This window comes from Canis lupus, chromosome 26, assembly GCF_003254725.2.
Source record: "Canis lupus dingo isolate Sandy chromosome 26, ASM325472v2, whole genome shotgun sequence".
Lineage (NCBI taxonomy): Eukaryota > Metazoa > Chordata > Mammalia > Carnivora > Canidae > Canis > Canis lupus.
This window is the reverse complement of record NC_064268.1, coordinates 3027871-3048914: the sequence shown is the minus strand read 5'-3', so window position 1 is coordinate 3048914 and position 21044 is coordinate 3027871. Positions and strand designations below refer to the sequence as shown.

Genomic DNA, 21044 nt, shown 5'->3' with positions numbered 1-21044 from the left:
GCCTGACTGTGGGCAGAGCAAAGCAGGGTGGGGTAGGGTGGAGTGGGGTGGAACAGGGGCCAGGGCAGGGTTCCTCATCATTCCAAGTGAAAGTGCTGCACTCAGGGGCTGACAACCACTGTGTGAACCCGGAGCAAAGATAATAAGACCAAGATCTTAATTCCAGACCAAGGAAGGCCTCTTGATCCCTGGCCCTGTGCCATCTTCCAGGACTCCAGACTGTACCTGCAGTGTATCAGAACCCCAGGGAGCCCAACCAGGGGTCCGTAAGCACTTGTGACTCTAGAGCTGGGATGTGACCATTTCGGGTTACTTTTCCCCTCTGCTACCAAGGTGCCTCGTTCCTGAGTGTGAATAACCACTAAAGATTCTGCTCTTGACCCTACAAAATGAAAATGGAAAATCTGACTTGGAGACTTTCCATGCCTTCCCAACACCAACAGGAGAGCCTGACAGAGAGAGACCCACCACTGCACTGGGGAAGCAGATGGGTGGCTGGGGAGGAGCAGGACAATGGGGCTCTAGTCCTTCATCAGGCCAGCTCTTCCACTCTCCCCGATGGTGGGAACAGAATAGCCTCAGAGACGTGCTGAAAGGGAAAGGTGTTGCTAGCTCCCGCATTCTCTAGGGCCTGGATCTTAAACTCAAAGTAGACTGGGACGATATAGATGATGAAGAACCAGGAAACCAGGGAGCCTACCAAGACGGCAGCCGCTGGTTAAGATGGCCACGCTGGACGACATTGCCATAGATGCTCCTGAGGCATCAGCTCCACGCTATTTATTGAGCATCTGCTGTGTGTCACACTGTGCTCTGGGTGCTCTGGTGTTGCTGGCGTACCTGCCATAGGAAGGCCTCAGTGTCATAGAGCTTCCCACTGTGGCTGCAGTGGGGGAACTTTACATTTCTGAAAATCGAATGTCACCGTTTCATGACCAGATTTGTATTACATGAAAGTAGATGCCACAGACAGAATCAGAGTGCCTCAGACATACTTTAGTAGAGTAAAAGGGAGATTATCGATTAGCTGTTGATGTAAGCCAGTCCTGCCTGTGGACACCAAGTTACAAAGGGATGTCCTTCTCATCTGCTGAAGGGCACCTGCCATATGAGAGGTGAGTGGTCCCAGGCAGAAGCGGCCCCAGGAGGCTCCACGTAGGAGGCCAAAATAGACCCTTCCAGGTCAGGTTCCCCAACACGTAGGAGGAGAACCAAAGAGATGCTGCCTCGCCGGGGATGTGAGGCCAACTCTCCCCGCTATGCTCTCGGGCATTTTTCGAGACCTCGATGCCAGTTTGGGCTGGGCTGCAGATGCCGCATGCTGATCCCAGACCTTTGGGAATGGAATCTGCTCAGTGAATAATCGGTATGATCAATCATTCTCCTTCTTACTCTTGTCTGTGTGCCAAAGAGACCTGCTCGGTCCTCCTGTGCCATTCACGAGGCTTGTGCTGGGAGAAAATGACTCATTGGGGGAGTAATGAGGATAATTAATGATGTGTACTCCAAACTGTCACTGCACAAGTGTCAAGCGAACATTTGGAGAGAGGGGGTTTCTTTGTGACATTGCGGTAATTATGTCAGACAAAGTCTTGCAGTATAGAGATTTCCAGAATTTGCAACAGTACGTAATTAAAATGCAGTATGTACTTTGAAAATGGAGTGTTTAGATTGGGATATCGCTTTGACGAGCTGTATTTTCCATAATGTGCCAGAGGTCTGGCTGACATAGAAGTTATTTTCCCCCCAAATTGGCTCAATCTCTCCAGGGAAGCTCTTAATCACGACTGCCCACCTGTGTTCTCTCTCTCATATCCTCAGGCGATGGATCTGGAAGTCCCAGTGCTGGCCAGGAACATCCCCGGGAACGCGGCCGTGGTGAAGCATGAGGTCACAGGGCTGTTGTTCTCAGACCCTCAGGTAAGGATGGGGTCCCTGTGATCAGCTTATCTGGAATGGTTTTCATGGGCATTTCACTTGGAGACTCCGCGGTTCCCATGTTTTCACCAGTGCCCAGTGGTTCCCCCTCACATGATGGGAGCCCCAAGTGTGGCGCGTGTCCGCTGTGGCCACAAGGGTGGACACGTGATTCAGAAAAACCTAGAACAGAAACTCAAACACAAGACCTGCGCCTGTTCCTGATTCTGCCTCCAACGTGCGACATGGCCTTGAACAAGTCAGGTCACTTCTGAGCTGCTTGGATTTCTGATCCAAAGCGGATGCTCCTCAGATACAATCTTCTATTTCTAGCAACCTACTGGTTTTCAGAAGATTGCCACATATCTGATCACTGCAATGCCTCCAAACAGCGTGCAGAATAAGCTGAGTACTCGTGCATATGCACGCACCTACACGTGTATTTGAAAGTAACATATAGGATGGTGCAGCTGAGAGTGGACACAGCCTGGGCACGTGTGTGCATAGGACCTCGAGGAAGCATGTGGGGGTCCCGAGTGTGCCTGTGCATGTCTGCCTACAGTTGAACCCCCAGGGACTGCTTGCAGGGCGTGTGGCCTGGCCTGAGTCTCCAAGCTCTGTTTTCTCCTCCGGACAAGCGGAGCTCATTGGCCCTCTGCCTCCTGGAAGTGTGACAGAGGCTGAAGGAGGGATACACCAGACTGAGTGTGTTCATGGCACGCGGCCAGAGCTCTGGACCTGCTGTCACCACAGGAGAGGGACCGCTGCAGCCTGTGCCTTGTGTCAGGCAGCAGTAAAGAAGACTCTTAGCCCCAAGTCTTGTTCTTTTAGTCTTTGAAAATTAGGTTCTACCTACCAGCGTCTTTATTAAAGCACATATCATATTCAGGAATACAGGGATTTATACTTAAAAAATTATAGTCAAGTCAAATATTTGAAAATTCAGGTTTCAGATTTCCTATGGCAGATGCTTAATCCAAGAGAGCTTTCTGTTTCCCTTGCTACAACCACGGCTCACCTGTTTTCACGGCTGCCTGGCGTGCTAGCTCCCCCGGGGGGCCGACCGCAGCAGCAAAGGGGGCCTAACCACTAATGCCTTCCCTCTCCGCAGCAACACCTACCAGCCAAAGCAGTATCAGGACAGGGAGACTTTGTAGTAGTTACTTGTCTCTTCTCCAAACAAAGGTTTATTGCTTTGAACCACATTCTGGATCTCTGGAATCAACGCCAGCCAAGCTTTTAGGTCAGACAGTAGTGTCTCCACCCTGGTAAAGGCACTTTATTTTCATCTCTCCAAACTCAACAGCTATTTATTTCATAGCTCAATTTCAGAGCTCTCTAAGTGGTCAGTGAGTGTCTGAACATGAGGACAGAAGCATTTTGGCTTTCTTATTTCACAGAGCTTCCAGCAAGCGATTCCTTCTGACATTTGCAAATCAGTGTCCCACCGCCGACAGGCTCGTGTCAGCTCTGCTCGCAGACGTGCTGCAGCACACGCAGAGCTAAGTCTAGGATTTATCTCGATTCCAACATCTCAACATTGGTTTCACAAAGGATGTTTAAAAAAAAATAAAAAAGAACACTTTAGATTTCACATGGGGAGAAGGTTGTGTTTTCTAACACACTTTAAAAAGTGCGCTAGACGTGGCTGTCACACCCGGCTTTGTTTTGTCTGCTTTATGGTGTCGACGAGACTTAATCAAGCGCAGGGTGGGAGCTCGCCTCAGAAACCTAAAATGCATTTTCAAGAAGCCAGCAAGTGTGGTTCTAGTCCTCTCGTGGAGAGGGGCTCAGGTGGCATTAACCCCTGGCTGGTTGCCAGAGGGTGCAAGATTTATTTCAAATCTGTATCCAGATATGCATCAGAAGCAGCATTTCACCTGTTAAGAGGGATCTTGTGCACTGGTGCCAGCCTGCTGAAGTTGGTGTATAGTGTAAACTGAGAGTGCGGCCCAGGCTGAGCTAGCTCTGAGTGAGCTCTCTGTGCCTGATGGAGAGGCTGCAGCAACCTGACGGGAAGAGGTGAGGTCGCCAATTGCTGTCTCATGTGCTAGACCCTGGTCACCCAGCCTTCAAACAGCAAACAAATTTCACGAAGCCTTTGCCTGAAGGATGTCAGGGGTTGTCAAAGGGCATCGCTTAACTTCTAGTTTATTTGGTGAACTTTTGTATAAAACTAAACCAGGGCAGCCCAGGTGGCTCCGCGGTTTAGCGCCGCCTTCAGCCCAGGGCCTGATCCTGGGGTCCCGGGATCCAGTCCCACATCAGGCTCCCTGCACGGGGCTTGCTTCTCCCTCTGCCTGTGTCTCTGCCTCTCTCTCCCTCTCATGAATAAATAAGTAAAATCATAAATAAATAAATAAATAAATAAATAAATAAATAAAACCAGCAGTGGGAGCAGACCCGTGACCTGCCACCTGAGAGCGCAGCCGTACTCTGGTGTCCCCGCCCCGGCCCTCGCCCTCTGTTGCCCTTCCTGGAGCCCTGTCTTCAGGATCTCTGAGAGCCTGTACATCCTGGGCCATGGCTCAGGTTCGGGGCCAAGCTGGCCGTGTGTGCGGGTGCTGTGTCCCAGAGCCCCCCGCGGCCCTTAGGTCTGGCCACAGAGAGTAAAAGCTCAGAGTGGCGGCAGATACCAGCTTAATACCTTGGTCAGTCCCGAAGGCAGGAGGGGAGGGGCGTATGATAAGTAAGTGTGGCCTCGGTGTTGGGAGGCAGGAAACAGAAAAGAAGCGGGTTTGAGGCCCACTGGCGCATGCTGTCTTGTCTGGGGGCGCCGGGGGAGCCAGGGGCCTGCACAGTGCCCACTGCTGGCTGCTCTGGGGACACAGCCCTTGCTGAGCGTGAGGAGAGGCTGGAATTCACCAATTTGTAAATGTCGATAATTCAGTCGGTTATTGGTTTAAATACTCTATGGCCTATCCAAACACTCAGGGGAAGGAAGATTTGCCAGGCAGGCCACCAGACAGATGTCTGCTCGGGATGAGGGCTGTGCCTTCTCTGAAGGAGCAGGGGATGAGACTGTCACCCACAGGAGTGACATTCCCAGTGAGGTCGTGTCCAATAGCATCTTCCTAGGCTCGGGACCACATCTTGTCCTCCAGACAGAAGACAAGGCGAGGGGTCCTCGGGCAACGTCAGAAGTGGAGGGGGCCCGACTGTAGGTCTCCGCAGCCAGAAAGAGGAGTTTGGGCTTGGCACGACAGGACCAGAGTGGTGTGTTCTGTCCGTCTCGGAGACAAGGCAGGTGAATCCGCTCCCGCCACACACCAGGAGGGTTAGGCAGAGAACTTTGCTCAAGGCCCCGCTGTGTGGCAGGCATTGTGCTGTGCTGGGTTCTGCAGGTAAGAGCTGAGGGGAGAGGCTCAGGGCCTCCGGGGCCTACAGTGTCAGCAGGTGCTTCCAGGCTAGGGCAGCCCAGCCTCTCCACCGTCCTCAGCTCCACAGGCACCACTCCCAATGGGATGTTGGCCCCCTGCGGCTTTGTAGGGCTTGACTCCTGGGACTCGCACAAGGTCTGCCCGGCGAGGATGAGGCCCGCCTCAAAGGAAGCAGGGAAGGGCTCTCACAGCAGGCAGATCCCCGTGTACTGAAGCTGGGGCGTGGGGACGTGCGGCTCGGGAGCTAGGGGGAGCACAGTGCGGCACGCGGGCCCCGCAGGGAGTGGCAGAAATGAACGAGAACTCACATGTAAGGTGTACAGGACACGGGACTAGGTGGGCATGGTTCTGAAGCGGCCCTCACAGTCCCCACGTCTTGGTGATAGGCTGTCATCTTTTTACATCACCCAGACATTTTTTTAATAGAAAAATCAACAACATAGCAATTAAATTAAAAAGTATCCATTATTGGCTATTTGGAAACAACCTCGTATTTTTCCAGGACGCATTTTCTAGGACCCATCTGGACGGTCAACCAGGCCCTTTGGTTTCATGGTGCATCACCAGCTGTTCTGCGTCCACTGCCACTGCTCTCAGCCGAAGCCACGGGTGGCGATTCCATCCTTGTCTTTGTTCTCATGGACATAGGGCCAGTGCACTCCTTCTCCCCAGGGTACCCGCACACCAGAGGTAGAGTGTGCTTGTCAGAGCAGAACAATTGCTTGAGCAGGGAGGGCACATGACCCAGACGGCTTGGTTATGTGCCATCTAGGGGCTCCTGCTTTGCCGCGGCCATTCTCAGAGCTGGTGGTCCATGAGAACCATGGCTTGGAGCCACTACTGGCACCTGCAGGCATGGCTGGTGGCTGAGGTCAGAGGCAGGGCGAGCCGTGCCCACAACTAACAGGGCAGTGTGTGGACGGACATTCGTGTGGCCAAGGAGGGCAGCCACCAGCTGAGGTGCAACTGTCACCCTCTGTGGAGGGTTTGTGGCCCAGGTAGCCTCCCCCAGCCTCAGCAGGGCAATGCTGACCAGGAGCCTTTGCTGCAAAGCCCCCTGGGCGGCCTCCCAAAGCCCACTTCCTGAGGTGACCTCTTTCAGTTAACCCCATGTTATCCCGTGTCCCCGTAGCACAGCCAAGATGACTTCCTGGCAGATTTACTTCTACATTTCTCGAGGGCTTTGCTCTTTCTCTCTGACCTTCTGAGCCCCCGACCTGGCTGTGTCACTCTGCCCTCTGGAACCTTCTCAGGGCCAGCTCTCCTCCCACCGCATTCCCTCACATTCTGGTCTTTGCTTGCCAAGACTGGAGGAGGAGCACATGGGCCCAGAGCTGAACCGTCCAGTGTCGTTCCGTCCTGGCCGCTTACTGCTCCCTTTGCGGCCCTGGGCCCGGTTCCTGAACCTCTCTCTGCTCCTGTTTCTGTCTGAGGAAGGAGTCATGGGGATAGCACACAGTCCCAGTCCCTTTCTTCAACTGCAAAATCCAAAATGCGCTTGAAAAACAATTTGATTTTTTGGGAGTTTGGTGCCAAAACTGACTTGGCAGCAAAGTCGTATCTGAGCTGATGCAAAGTTATCTGTGGCTGTTTGTCCTGCTTTGTGTGACTATTCATACGTTTTGATTTGGAAATTGTGGTGTGTTGCATATGGGGCGCTGCTTAGAGCCACCATGGGGCCTACGGTAATGAGAGAGGGCATGAACCCCATCATGAGATCCCCCAGATCCTGGATTCTGAACGTGAACTGCTCCCTGGCGGTAAGCATGTGACAGATGCTGGCTGTATGCTGATCTGTGGCCGGTCCAGCCCCGCTGGAGGCTCCAGGCCACACACCAGCTGCCCTCGGCAGAAAGCGTGTGAGGGCAGGCTCGTACCTCTCCTGGGCTTTCTCCTTGACTCGGGAGCAAAAGAGAAATGGAAGGGTATGAACCTTCCCAGCATGCCGGTCACAGCCGAGGACTGTCCCGTCCCAAGCAGCCCAGAACGGGGGTCAGGACATGCACCCAGGTGCCTTGCGCTCTGCCCCTCGCTTCTGGGCCTCGTGGGTTCAGGGACCTGGTCTGTGGGCTGCCTAGCTGGGTGTGAGCCAGGTGCCCTCCTACAGGATAGCCTGAGCTTTAGGGCTGTTTCTTAGCATCCCCAGCCTGAAGCTGTTTTTATACAGTGGATTTTAGCTTCTGTTGGACAAGAGGGTCCATACAACTTCCAGAGGTGGTTGGAATGGAATGTTCCCCAAAACCATCCCTGTTGAGAGCCACGTCCAGTGTGCTGCCTGCGGGGCCGTTTGCTTCTCCCTGAGATCCCCCTGCCCTATGATGTTAGGGTGACAGTATTATGACAAGGATCCCAACAGGGGTCTGAACATCAGTTCTGTCAGAGGGACTCCACTTCTCATCCCCTGAACCTTGGCGGTGCCTCCACAAGAGAAGGCAGGTCCCCTGCCCCTGATTCAGAGGGAAGTTTCCCAGCAGCCACTGGAGGAAAGGTGAAGTGCTCATCGTATGATGACGAAAATAGAACCATGCTCTTTTGTATAATTTTTTGTTGTTTTTTTAACTTCAGAAACATATAACTGGAGCCAGGGCTTGCACACCTGTGGTCCTGGGGTTGCACCATGTTCTGGGCCATGTTCTTAAAGTTTCACATGGCTCATTTAGCACGAGGTGCTTTTTTGTAGATACCCCAGGCTTTAGGCCTCTCTTGAATGGAGGATGTGGCGTCAAGTCCAGGCCATGGTTACTGTGGTGCGGGGTGGGTGCTCGGGGTCCCAGTCCTGGCCTAGAACAGTGTCGAGATGGGCCTTCGAGCTCTCACAGGTGTGGAATACCCACACATGGGTCCTGTGTATGCCCTGAGCAATTTTCAAGAGCAGATCCCAATGCTGCAGGAAGCAGATCCCGACACTGATGAGCAGCCCCTTCCTCAAGGAACTGTTTGGCAATCAGTTGACCGGTTTTCTGGCAAGTTCCACAGATGGCAGTGCAGAGAATCCACAGTGCTCTTGCTAACACGCTGATCAACTGGCACGTGTGCTTCTTTCCTGGGAGCAGTGCCGAAGCTCCTACTGCCTCATTGTCCAGACCAGTCAGTGAGGCATCCTCACCTTGTCCTCGTGGGTGTCTCTGTCCACGCACTGTCATCCTCAGGGGGCAGCCCAGGCCTCAGGGCATGAGTGGGAACGGGAGATGCCAGGGAGCTCTGCTTGGGGCTCAGACACATCACCTCTGACTTAGTCTGTGGGTGGAGCACAGACTCTGGAGCTGGGAGAAAGACCCCCTCCAGCACATGGGAGGAGCCTGCACGGTGGTGCGCGTGTGCGGACAGAGGGCACATGGTCTGCCCGGCAAGTGCCTGGCCATCTGTCACCACAAGCATCTCAGGGTCCACAGGCGTGCACTTACATGTTCCCTCTGCTCACACAGGAGGGCTTGGCCCAGAGCCCCCGGGAATGAGTCTGACATCCCACGAGTCCGGGTTCCCTTTGCTTTTCCCGATGTTCTTCCTCACTCTCTGCCGCTCACACGGGCTTTGGTTGTGCTGCGGCCGGGGGCTTCCTCCTCGCCACCCACGGCTCTCTTGCTTTACCGAAGTCTGTGTTTCTGCTGGGTCTTCCGTGCGGACCGGAAACCGTGCACTTTCTCAGGTTCCATCCCTAGAAGCTTCATCATTCAGCGCTTGGTTGTAAAGTGGTCAGTGTTCTGTCGAAATCCTAAGAGGTGGCTGCCGCCGTGGTCTGCGGGTCAGATAATCCAAGATGTGACTAGTGTCAGAAAATAATAGACCGAAGTTGTAAGTGTCTTGAATAATTTTTATACGAACGTTCAATTATGAGGTAGGAATAAATGTGTTTCACTTTTATTATAAAAGAACACCAATTTACTAAAAAGTGTATACATAACACATAAAAATATAACTGCTGTATCATCAATATTGCTATTTATATTGCTAGCTATAAAGAGCTTTCAACATTTAGTTAACAATAATTTTGAAAGTACGTGGGCATTCTTTTTAAATGGCAAAGCGCCGCATGTTCACATGAGGCCTGGCTGTCTAATTGGAACTTGCATGGGCTTCGGGGGTTCCTGGTGATAATGATGGTGAAGTCTGTGTCAGGCTGTGCCAGGACCCCATGTACCAACCCATTCATTCCTGCCAACACACCATGAGGCTGGTGCTTCCATCGTCCCTCAGTGACACACGAGAAAACAGAGGAAGAGAGAGGCTAAGGAATGTCCCCAAGGTCAATGGCGTGAAGGTAGGACATGAGGTCACTTGCAGGCCTCCGGCTCATGCACTCTGCCCTTTACTTTGTGCAACGTAACACACATGGATGCCCCCCTCCTTTCTCTCCATACTCTTGAACAATCGAAATCATTCTAATTCTTTCCGATTATGGAGCGGGGGTCCCCATGTGGATGGTCATCCTGGCACGTGTGTGCATGCATATGTGTGTGGGTTCATGTGACTTGTCACTCAGCCCACGTCTGAATGAACTCTCATCCCCCCTGAAAGCCACGTCTCCAGAGCACAGGAAGTGGATGAAGGAGATGCTGGAAGCTAACATGGGCACAGGCTTTGGGTGCCTTTGCTAAAGCTTGTCACCAGTTTATTTACACCTGTTTCTCTTCTACCTCCTTGCAGGAGTTTGTTCAGCTGGCAAAGAGACTGGTTAGTGATCCTGCATTAGAAAAAGAGATTGTGGCCAACGGAAAGGAATACGTGAGAATGTATCACTCATGGCAGGTGGAAAGAGACACTTACCAGAACCTCATCTGTACCCTCGAGGGGAGCACCGAGGAGTAAGGGTGCTGTCACACGCCTGCCCTCGGCCCCAGCCCAATGCCCAGCCCTGAGGGAGTACCCAGAGACGGGGCTCTGGGCCAACAGGTCCAGCTCTGTATGAATCAAGCCAGTTTAAATGAATCACCGATAAGCAACATCAGTTGTAAGGCAGGACCTCATCCAAAATCCATCTGGGCTTCCAGATAACATCCTGGATGTGTCTACCTGGTCAGTCCTGGTGGAGATGAGGATGCTCATGGACACACAGGGCCAGGAGGGGAGCCCTGGAGAGAGTGGCCTTAGCTGCTGTAGGACTCTTGGACCAGCCACCCCCCTACAGACACTTCCCACCTGTCTTCTGATGACCTATGACTCAGTGTTCCACAAGCAGAAACTAAACTGAGACATGTCCACAGACAGGAGTCCACAGAATAAAACGTGTCGCTGTCAGTCCACAGAGACAGCCGCTGTGTGTTGGTGTTGTGCGCAGCATCGGCGAGAAATCGCTCCCCCGCCCCGCCTCCAGTTGCTGCCCCTGAAAGAGAGGTGCTGATGCTCAAGCACCTCACGAGGAGGGTTTTCATGCACAGTCACTATTTTAATGCCAAAGTGCAGATGTGAAACAGTGCTTTTCTATGCACACTGTAGACGGTCCCAGTTTCATACTTTGTTTAAATATCTTGTGTATCATTTTCAGCTTGTTGAAGTCCAGGTTTGAATGCTCCAGAAGTAAACCTCCAGAGAGAACGGAGATACTGTGGCTTTGCATACGGAGGGACAATGCACGTAATGGGGCGCCGCCTCCCTCGGCTTCTCCTGGGCACCATCCTACCCCCTTCAGCTGTCCCAGAAAGCCGAATGCCACAGAACCTGTTGGATGGGCAGCTTCACATGGGTGTTCAGGTCTACAGAAGCAGACTGCGTGGACTCTCCTGGCTGAGCCTGCCCACCTGTCACTGAGCCATAGCTTTCTACTGTGTCCAGAGTTGGCTCTTCTGCATGTTTCCAATGATGACACAGCATCTTCTTTCTCCCATCCCCTATGTCCTTTTTCCTTGCATCTCCCCACACCCTGCCCTCACTTACTCTTTCTGACCAGTGTCCTCTTGGAAAGCCAGGGGCTGATGCAGGAATGACAGTCAAAAGACCTCCCCACCCAAGGCCACCCTGACAAGAGAGGCCACTCTTTAAAGCAGTGGTTCCCAGCCTCAGCTTCTAAAAATCCTGGTTCCTGGGCTGCATTTCAGACCAGTAGCATCAGATCTCGGGGCTAGAGACACCCAGGCCTGAAGCTTCCCGGCGACCCAACATGCTGCCAAGATGGATGGCTACTGCCTTACATGGTCCATCTCAACAGGGACCAGAATTTCACAGTAAACAAACATCTGAGAAGAGGCTGGATGGTGATGTCATATTGAAAAGTGAATTCCAGAATGAAAAAGATAGGTTAAATTTGCCTTATGTTTAACATGATTGATTATGCCCATAAAATTGAAACTCTAAGTGCAGGGCCAAGAGATATTTCCCACCAACAAGTAGCTGACAAGCACAGCCCAGGACTTGTCAATGCTCCCCAGAGCTTCTCCCTCCTCTGGGCTTCACTTTTGTCTGGAATGTCTGTCCCACAGTCCTTGGAGACTGTCCCGCCCTCACCGGCTACCTGGTTCCAGGCCACCAGGGACCTGCCTGTGGTTCACGTTGCTCTCTGACACCTGTCCATCACTTTCATGGGATCCCTCATCTCTCACAAGATGTGCAATTTTACTTCTCAGTTGATTTCCAGAGGTGGTGGTATTTAAACACTTTGACCATGAAATAGTAAGAGGGACCAACCCTACCCAGGTATGGGGAGCAAGAGGATGTCACGATTACACCTGGTTGCACCTGACCAGAAATTCAAGGTAAAAGTGGCATAAGCAGGAGGGAAATGATTTTTTTTTCTCTCCCAAGTTCAGGGATGTGGCATTCCCAGGGGCAGGGACTCAGACCCTCCATCCTCTTGTTCCTCCATTCTCAGTATATGGCCATCTCTACCTCATGCAGCAGGTAGCTGCCCAAGCACTGCCATCATGCCTGATTTCCAAGCCACAAGAGGGTAAAAGGAAGGTGGGAACAGAGACTTACCTGTTTCCTTTCTTTCAGGACAATTCCTACCTCTAGTCACACACTGTGTCCCACACCCAGTTGCAAGGGACACTTGGGAATGCTGGCTTTACTCCCAGTAGCCATGTGCCCCTTAAAAATCAGGGAGGAGTCTATTATCAGAAGAGACAAGCAGATTGCGCATCAAGAGACAATCTGCAGGTGCTTGGCTATCGGTATAGGCTGGTAGTAGACTCAGCAACCCCAGACATCCTATTACTAACCACTGGGTACCTTTGAATTCCAAGAGAAGCATTTTCCACAAGGTTTTAATTTACTTTTTCAAGTCATCCAGACACAGCTCACCTTCCCTCCCCAGGATTTCATTTGTATACAAGCCCTCTGCCAGGGCAGCATATCCATTAGAACTTCACACCCCGCAGCAACGGAATGAACGGCTCTGAGTCAGAGAACACATGGGTTTTCACTTGAATCTCCTAAAATGTTCATTCCCTTTGGGTGACACACAACTGACCCTGGAAGACACAACAAAGCGATAAAGTGTATCGACGACGTGTATGTGATCTCAGCCACGAACGTGGTCCTGGTAGCCCCAGGTCCTTGTTCACGGTGGAAGGTCTTGGGAAATTGGAATCTTTTTGGAAGGGATCCATACTTCGAGTTCGGCTGAGAACAAAGAAGAATTTGTCTTATAAAGAAGATACAGTGAAGTTCCTTTGGCCTAGCTCTTAGGCCCTACAGATCATGTGTGAAACAAATGCTGCGCAGTGCGAGCTCTGGTGGAAGCCCCCCGCATGCATGCAGGCTGAGTGTGCACACACCGCCCTGCACACAGAGTCTGGCTCACAGGTGAGTTTGCGCAGTGCTGCATGAGGTCAGGGGAAGCCAGCCCTGAATGCCTGGGTATCCTATGGTCAGGATTTTAGGTGGAGAGCTGAATCCCTAAGCAGGACATGGGGAAGCCCTCCCTGTTTCCTGTTTTCATATCACCTGTGTTCCATGCTCTCATCCAGCAAGCACTTACCTGGACAGCAGACAGTGGCCGTGCACTGGTGCTCCAGGGCCAGGGACCCAGCTGTCAACCAACGGAGCTCCCTCCCTCTCAGGGCTTCCCTGCCCCAGGAGCCTCCCCACTGCGTGGATGCGGACCAATGCCTGCGCCAGGCTTTACTAAATCCTGGAGTCAAGCCACACAGAGTCCTTGGGGTCAGAGTCGGGGAGGACATAGCCACAGAACCACGGAGCCCCAAGGGTCTCGGAGTGGAAACCACAGCCAAGGGGGGACAAGCAGTTTCTGGGAGAATCTCGCAGACTCTACAGGAGCTTCTGGTACAAATACGGATAAGGTGGGGGTGTCCTCAAGTTCATAGGAATGACTTCATCTTTATCTGTGGCCACATCTCTTTTAAAGAGATTATTTTACAATCTATTCCATTCAGACTCGTAAGTAGGCCTTGGAAATCCAGGCTGAGAGAAGCGTGTTTCCAAAAATGAATGTAATTCAGCTAAATGGCAAAAGCTTTCTCCGCAGGGAGGAGAAATGAGCGTGGTGCAGCCTTGCTCAGCAGAGGCCCTGGAATCACCCTCACGTCCCCAAGCCTCTGCTACCAGAAGGGTTGCGCTCCACTGAAAACGGATTTTCTTCTTTATCATCTAATAGAAAAATATGCTAAGTATTTCCTGCAAACCAGAAAGGTTAGGAACCAGATGTCTGCAAGAACCTGGAGAGCGAGGAGCTCCATCTTTCTGCCAGGGAGCTTTCTGACTTGGTTTTTGGTGTCTGTTCCCCCATTTACAAATACCCAGAAAAACCACTTACAAAGTCTGAAGACCTGCTGATCGCCACCTGCTAAGAAGGCTTCCTTCCCGCTATTTCCCTGGCCCCTCTGCCCGGACCTCTGGCCCCATTTAGGGACTCAGCAGGCATATAAACAACGGGGACTGGAAGGCACCGCAGGTCTGTCACTGAGAGTGAACGTTAGGTGACCCCCTGTGTCCCCGGCACAGTGCTCAGTGCTGGCAACAGAGACTGTCCCCCAAGCCCCAAGCCCCTGGCGAACAACAGAGGTTAAGAAATGTCCCCAGCAACATGAAAGACTCCTAACTCTGGGAAACGAACTAGGGGTGGTGGAAGGGGAGGTGGGCGGGGGGTGGGGGTGACTGGGTGGCGGGCACTGAGGGGGGCACTTGACGGGATGAGCACTGGGTGTTATTCTGTATGTTGACAAATTGAACACCAATAAAAAATAAATTTATTACAATTAAAAAAAAAAGTCCCCAGCTTTCACGTTCTGGAAGGGCCTTACTGCAGAGGACCGCCTCCCCACAGGACTCCGGGGCCTCAGGGACGGCGCCCCTGCCCCCTGCCAGCCGGCCCAGTCGCCACAGGTCCCCGCTGGCTCTCTTCAGGCCTGGGCTGCCGCGCTGCTCCCCACTGATCCGTCAGCCTTGTCTAAGACCCCGTCCTCTCGGGGCCTGGCTGTCCCCGCTGGGCCAGCCACACCCCTGCCGCTCCCCCACCCCATTCTCTCCAGCCGCGTGGGCTCCTCCCCATAAAATAGAAGCCGTGTTCCAACCCCCACGAGATGCCTACAGCTCTGATGGTCAGAGTGCCCTCCCCATTGTCAGAATCCTCGAGAATCCTGAGAATCCCGCAGAGAAGATCCCTCTGTACCCAGCAGGATTTGCTTCCCATTTGGTGGGGACTTCTCCACAATACCTCAGTGCTCACAATTTCACTCTGCCTCTCCCTCCCTCTCCCCCTGTCTGTCTCTCCCTGTCGCTCTGATGCTACATGGGACCATCTCCATATCCCATCCAGGAGTCGGACAAGCGTTCAAACCAGGTCAAAGGGAGGGAGCTGAAAGGGGTCAGAATAGGTGACCTCCAAGTATGCCCCTTTGGTACCTGGGCTATTCTGAGCTGGAGGCCACTGGGAATGAACGGATGCTTCCCTCACCTGACTCGGAGCTCGCACTTCTGAGAAATGAGGTCTGCCATAAATCCCCCTCCCAGGGCACTTGGACAGCCGTTGACCTGCATGCACGAACTTAACTAAATAACCCTGATCTCCCAAGAGTTCCCTGTATATTTACCTGCCCACACTTTACTGCCCTGGAAGCTCAAAAGCTCACTTTACTTGTCACTTCTCCACAGATGCATTGTCCTTTGTTCAAACGGGTTTTGTAAAAGCCTGACCACCACTTTGGGGGCTCATTTCATTTTCTGTGAGCTCTCGCCCCATGAGCATGAGAAATAAGCACTTTCTTCCTCTTCCTGGGACTGGGTTTGCAGGCCCTCATTCATAGAACCTACAAGGAATCTCCTCCCCTCAGAACCATCATTTTTTTTTTAATTTATTTTTTATTGGTGTTCAATTTACTAACATACAGAATAACCCCCAGTGCCCGTCACCCATTCACTCCCACCCCCCGCCCTCCCTCCCCTTCTACCACCCCTAGTTCGTTTCCCAGAGTTAGCAGTCTTTACGTTGTCTCCCTTTCTGATATTTCCCACACATTTCTTCTCCCTTCCCTTATATTCCCTTTCACTATTATTTATATTCCCCAAATGAATGAGAACATATAATGTTTGTCCTTCTCCGACTGACTTACTTCACTCAGCATAATACCCTCCAGGTCCATCCACGTTGAAGCAAATGGTGGGTATTTGTCATTTCTAATAGCTGAGTAATATTCCATTGTATACATAAACCACATCTTCTTTATCCATTCATCTTTCGTTGGACACCGAGGCTCCTTCCACAGTTTGGCTATCGTGGCCATTGCTGCTATAAACATCGGGGTGCAGGTGTCCCGGCGTTTCATTGCATTTGTATCTTTGGGGTAAATCCCCAACAGTGCAATTGCTGGGTCGTAGGGCAGGTATATTTTTAACAAGATTCCATCAAAATCCTAGAGGAGAACACAGGCAACACCCTTTTTGAACTCGGCCACAGTAACTTCTTGCAAGATACATCCACGAAGGCAAAAGAAACAAAAGCAAAAATGAACTATTGGGACTTCATCAAGATAAGAAGCTTTTGCACAGCAAAGGATACAGTCAACAAAACTCAAAGACAACCTACAGAATGGGAGAAGATATTTGCAAATGATGTATCAGATAAAGGGCTAGTTTCCAAGATCTATAAAGAACTTCTTAAACTCAACACCAAAGAAACAAACAATCCAATCATGAAATGGGCAAAAGACATGAACAGAAATCTCACAGAGGAAGACATAGACATGGCCAACATGCATATGAGAAAATGCTCTGCATCACTTGCCATCAGGGAAATACAAATCAAAACCACAATGAGATACCACCTCACACCAGTGAGAATGGGGAAAATTAACAAGGCAGGAAACCACAAATGTTGGAGAGGATGCGGAGAAAAGGGAACCCTCTTACACTGTTGGTGGGAATGTGAACTGGTGCAGCCACTCTGGAAAACTGTGTGGAGGTTCCTCAAACAGTTAGAACCATCAGTTTTAACATCCACTTTGAATGAGTTACAAAGGTATAAGAATTGTTATTTTTCAAAAAAAAAAAAAAAAAGAATTGTTATTTTTCAGTAAGTAGAATGGAGATGGAGTTTTGATCTGCAGGACTTAAATACAGTAAGATATTATTGTTTCTAGAATATTTTAATAGTTTGGCAGTAACTATTCTTTGAATAACTTCATAAGCTGAGATTCTGCCTTTATGCAAATTTTTCTAGTTTTTGGGAGCAGGATAATATACCAACATATTAACTGATAAGTATTTTTTGCATGCACACACTTGCATAATTCTTTATGCAAATGAGACCATTGAGAACTCATTGCATTTGGGGATGGTGATGGGCACATCCACCACCAAATTCAATAAGAAACAGTCAAATCCTTGGCTTTCAGTTTCTGAGGAGGGTTTTGAATTTCCTGGGAGAGAAAACAAGTCTTGAAAACCGAAGGTCTTGCATCAAAAAGCAGGAGTATTTGAAACAGAAAGGCTTTAGCTTTCAAAATGCAAGGTCTAGACAAGTATCAGAAGCAAAATCCTGGAGGACTGGAGGTATAGTTTAATTATCAGATTAGAGAGAACTGGATGAGGAGTCAGGTGATCGGGCTGGGGGTGGGGGAGCAGAGCCTGAGGCTGGACGCTGCCCCCCTCCACACTGCCTGGGGCATAAACTAGATACCAGACCCCTCTCCTCACGGAGCCTCTGCAGCCTGGTGAGTCCCAGAGCTGCATCATGGTCCCCAGGAACATTGGGGCAGGAAAGACATGACCTTATTTATACATAGCACCTGCTCTAAAATGCACGCAGTAACACAACCATTGAGGCAGGGTAGAACCAATTGATCAGCTGCCATTTAAAAGACAGATCTTCCTCACAGTTCCCAAGAGGAGGGGGCATGCCCTGCTCCCAGGGCCCCATGGGAGCACCAGATCTTGGAGAGGACCTTTTGACAGGAGCTGCAGCCTCCAGTGGAGGGATGCAGCCCAGCTTCCGCGGGTCCCTGCAGGGAGCAGCCCCTTGCTCTCCATCTTCATCCTGTTCTCCTGGGCAGAGCCCAGCTGGAAGCAGCAGGTCAGCAAGCCCCCTGCTGTGGTCCTTACAAGCGAGTGCCCGGAGGCGGAGTGTGGATGGAGAGGAGTGGACAGTGTGCATGCTGGGGTGCTTGCGAGATATCCAGCTCCATTAGTTCTGAGGCTGCCATAACAAATGGCCACAAATATAAAATATTTATATGTAAGATACATATGTAATGAATTTGCTATGATTTATAAATTATAACAATTTATCATAAATTAAGATTATAAACATTTATAAAGTAATTAATATGTATTTATAAGCTTATAAATAAAATAATACAAGTCAAAATGATCTATAATTTAAAATGAAATTAACTTATTAAATTTACTAATATAGTTTTAAGATATCTATAATTAAAAATTATAATTAAAAACTAACTTATGTCTATAAATATTTTTATATATAACCAAATATATAAACATAAAGAGGTGATTATTTATTAATTTTGTTAGAGTTAAAATTATACTAAAAAGGAAAATTGCAGTAAAAAGGAAAATTTCATCTACAATTATATATGCTATATATAATATATACATATACATACATATACATATATAGTGTATATAATTGAAGATATATAATAATATATAAATATTTATTATATATTTATTTTATGTAGTCATATATTTAGTATATACAATATATATAACTATATATGTAGTTATATATATATATATATATATATATATATATATATATATATATAACCTATATATACACACACATAGTCTTTGACCAAGCAATTTCACTTTCTGGAATTTATCCTTAGGACATAATCAGGGGTGATCAAAAAGATTTATGTAGAAAGTAGAGCCATCACAGCATTAATACTTAAGATTTCAAGCAATGCAAATATCCAGAAATAACCAATTAATTTATAAGGTTTTTATATAGTTAAGACATGAGATAGTGTGCCACCCTTAGAAACTATATCATAATAGAGAGACATAGTCACCATAGTACGTGGAGTATGATCTCAGTTTTATTAAAACTTATGCATATATGTGCATAAACCAGAACTTGTAACTCTACATGTACATGTATTGGGGTGATGAAGTTTTGGGTGATATTTATTTTTGTAGGCATTTTTTTCTATAGTTTTCTAGTTTTCTAAAAGAAATATATTATTTTGTTGTAGGTTAAAAACTATGTTTGTTGTTTGTCTTAATGAAGGAAATGAAGCAGGGAAATTCATCATTGAGACCAGACTTCTCCATCTCTCAGTGGCTATTTCTCAAGCCCCACCAGATCCAAAAACTCACATGCGGTGCCTACGTGTTGTCTCTGGAACATAGAGCTGAGGGCATGACATAAAATGAAGGGCATCCTTCCCTGTTGTTTCTGGGTGTCTCACTGGAGCTCCTTCTTCAAAAATAGTCTTGAAATCATCAAAAGCTAGTCTCATGTTTTGTTTTAGTATTTCCCAGGCTCCTTGTTTAAGGCTGTATTTTGATCTTCTTGGAAATAGTTAAGGAAATGGTAGCAAACCAGAAGATTGACATAAACTTAGGGCAAGGTCTAAATACAGTCTTGGAACTGAAAGGCAAACTACCCAGGCCAGCTCCCGACTTCCACCTGCGAGGGTTTCCGGGGAGAGATTTGGACTCAGTCTCCCGTCAAATATAGTGTGCTGTACGGTCAATGCACTTCTCAACCCAGTTGAAATTAGCGGTTTTTGTGACCATCAGCTTCTCAGCCACGTCCAGTTGGTAGAAGACTCTACCATGTGAAATCCTGACATTTGTAGCAAGTGTGCTCAGTGGATCAATGGCAGACATTGGGGTGCCAGTTTCAATTCACAGGAGCTTAGGGTGATCTGAGCACCTAACGGCCAGCTCGGGAGTGCAAGATTACCCAAATCTGACCTCTCAGAGCTTAAATTTTCTTCCATTACTTAATAATCTCCGGAGAATCTGATAATCCCCAGAGAGGGAGGGGGTTTATTTTTCCTGGCGAAGAGCAGTGATGATGAAATACATTGAAAAAGAAAGCTGGCCCTCCTTCTATATGAACCATTTATAACTCTAGCCAACTCAAAAACACATAATTAATATCCCATTATAATTGCACGCAAAAGCATCATCCATCTTCGAACTTTCTTGTCCTTCCACCCGTTAAGCTGAGTCCTTACTGCTGAGTGGTGAAGCTCAGAGACAATGCGGTAGTTGGGGGAAAACTTTTCTGGTTCATTTTATTTTCTGCCCATAACACTTCCAAGAAGAAGAAAAAAAAAAAAACAAAAAACAAAGGAACAGTTTGTCAAGGGCTTGTCCCATGCGATGGAGGCTTCCATGTGGAAACCAACTATTTAATGCCTCAGCGGGACCCGAGAATTTTCCATTAAGTTGTCCAGTGTAATCTCATCATTCGGGAAGAAGTCCTCTTTCCTCTGTTCTTCTGGGTTGAATGGAAGCCAAGACGTGAGCACGTCCACACTAGCTCCATCTCAGTGCCCCGCTTCGTAGTCGGGGAGGAATTCTCAGAGCTCACTCTCAAGATGTGTTATTTACTACTTTGTTCTTAACTGATTTGTGAGCATGGCTTTCCATGGTTTGTTCTTTCGAAATGGACCCTGGGTGATTATCCCCAGGCCTGCTCCAGGCTTCCAACTGCAATCGGCTCTGATCTCATCCAGGTTGACCTCATGTGAGATTCGCTCATTTATCCATCCATGCATTGTCTCAACAAGCAATTGTGAAGCACTTGTTAGGTGTCAGACCCTGTTGCACCCCGGACTGCGGCCATGAGCCAGGACAGGCAAGCTCTTCCCCCTCGAGAGTGGTTACAGGCTGGAAGGCACACAGATCAGGTTTTAGGAAGATATTTCCAGGTAGTGACATGTGTGGTGAGGAGATAGAACAGGGCTTCTGAGTGGCTGGGGTGTGGGTGAGCAGGTGAGATCTGTGGGCCCTGAGTCAGGGAGGGGCCCTTGCACCACAGTGGGAATGATGGGAAGGGTGGAGGTGTGCCAGCAGCTGGAAAGAGAACTTGTCACTCTTCCCAGAGTGGGAAGAGTAAATGCCAGCGTGCTGGAGGGGAAGGGAGCCCCTGTGCTGGGGGAGTAGGGGAGGAGGCCACTGTGTATGGAGCTCATGAGTAAAGCATAGCAAGGTGGGCAATGAGCTTGGGTCTTGGGGGCCCTTGATGGCAAGGGGTCTTCAAGTCTGAGTTTTTAGCATGGTCAGACTTCGCACTTGTACAGAGGTGGGTTGTAGGGAGCAGATGTGTGCAGGAGGAGACGAGCCATCATGGAGGCTTGCAGAAGATAGCAGCCTGGACTC

General features: G+C 49.5%; 1 protein-coding gene across 5 annotated transcripts in view; it reads left to right on the top strand.

Moving 5' to 3' along the window:
• The window catches only part of GLT1D1 (glycosyltransferase 1 domain containing 1), an 87228-nt gene extending 76689 nt beyond the window's left edge, over positions 1–10539 (top strand). For 4 of the 5 annotated variants that reach the window (XM_025473588.3, XM_025473589.3, XM_035706555.2 and 1 more), the window contains 2 exons: positions 1822–1920; positions 9942–10539. In XM_025473588.3, coding sequence (XP_025329373.1) covers positions 1822–1920; positions 9942–10103 — 261 coding nt within the window. In that variant the 3' untranslated portion in view covers positions 10104–10539. The remainder of the gene's footprint in view (positions 1–1821; positions 1921–9941) is intronic. The other variant, XR_007406074.1, reaches the window with a different exon arrangement.
• The last annotated feature ends 10505 nt before the right edge of the window (positions 10540–21044 follow it).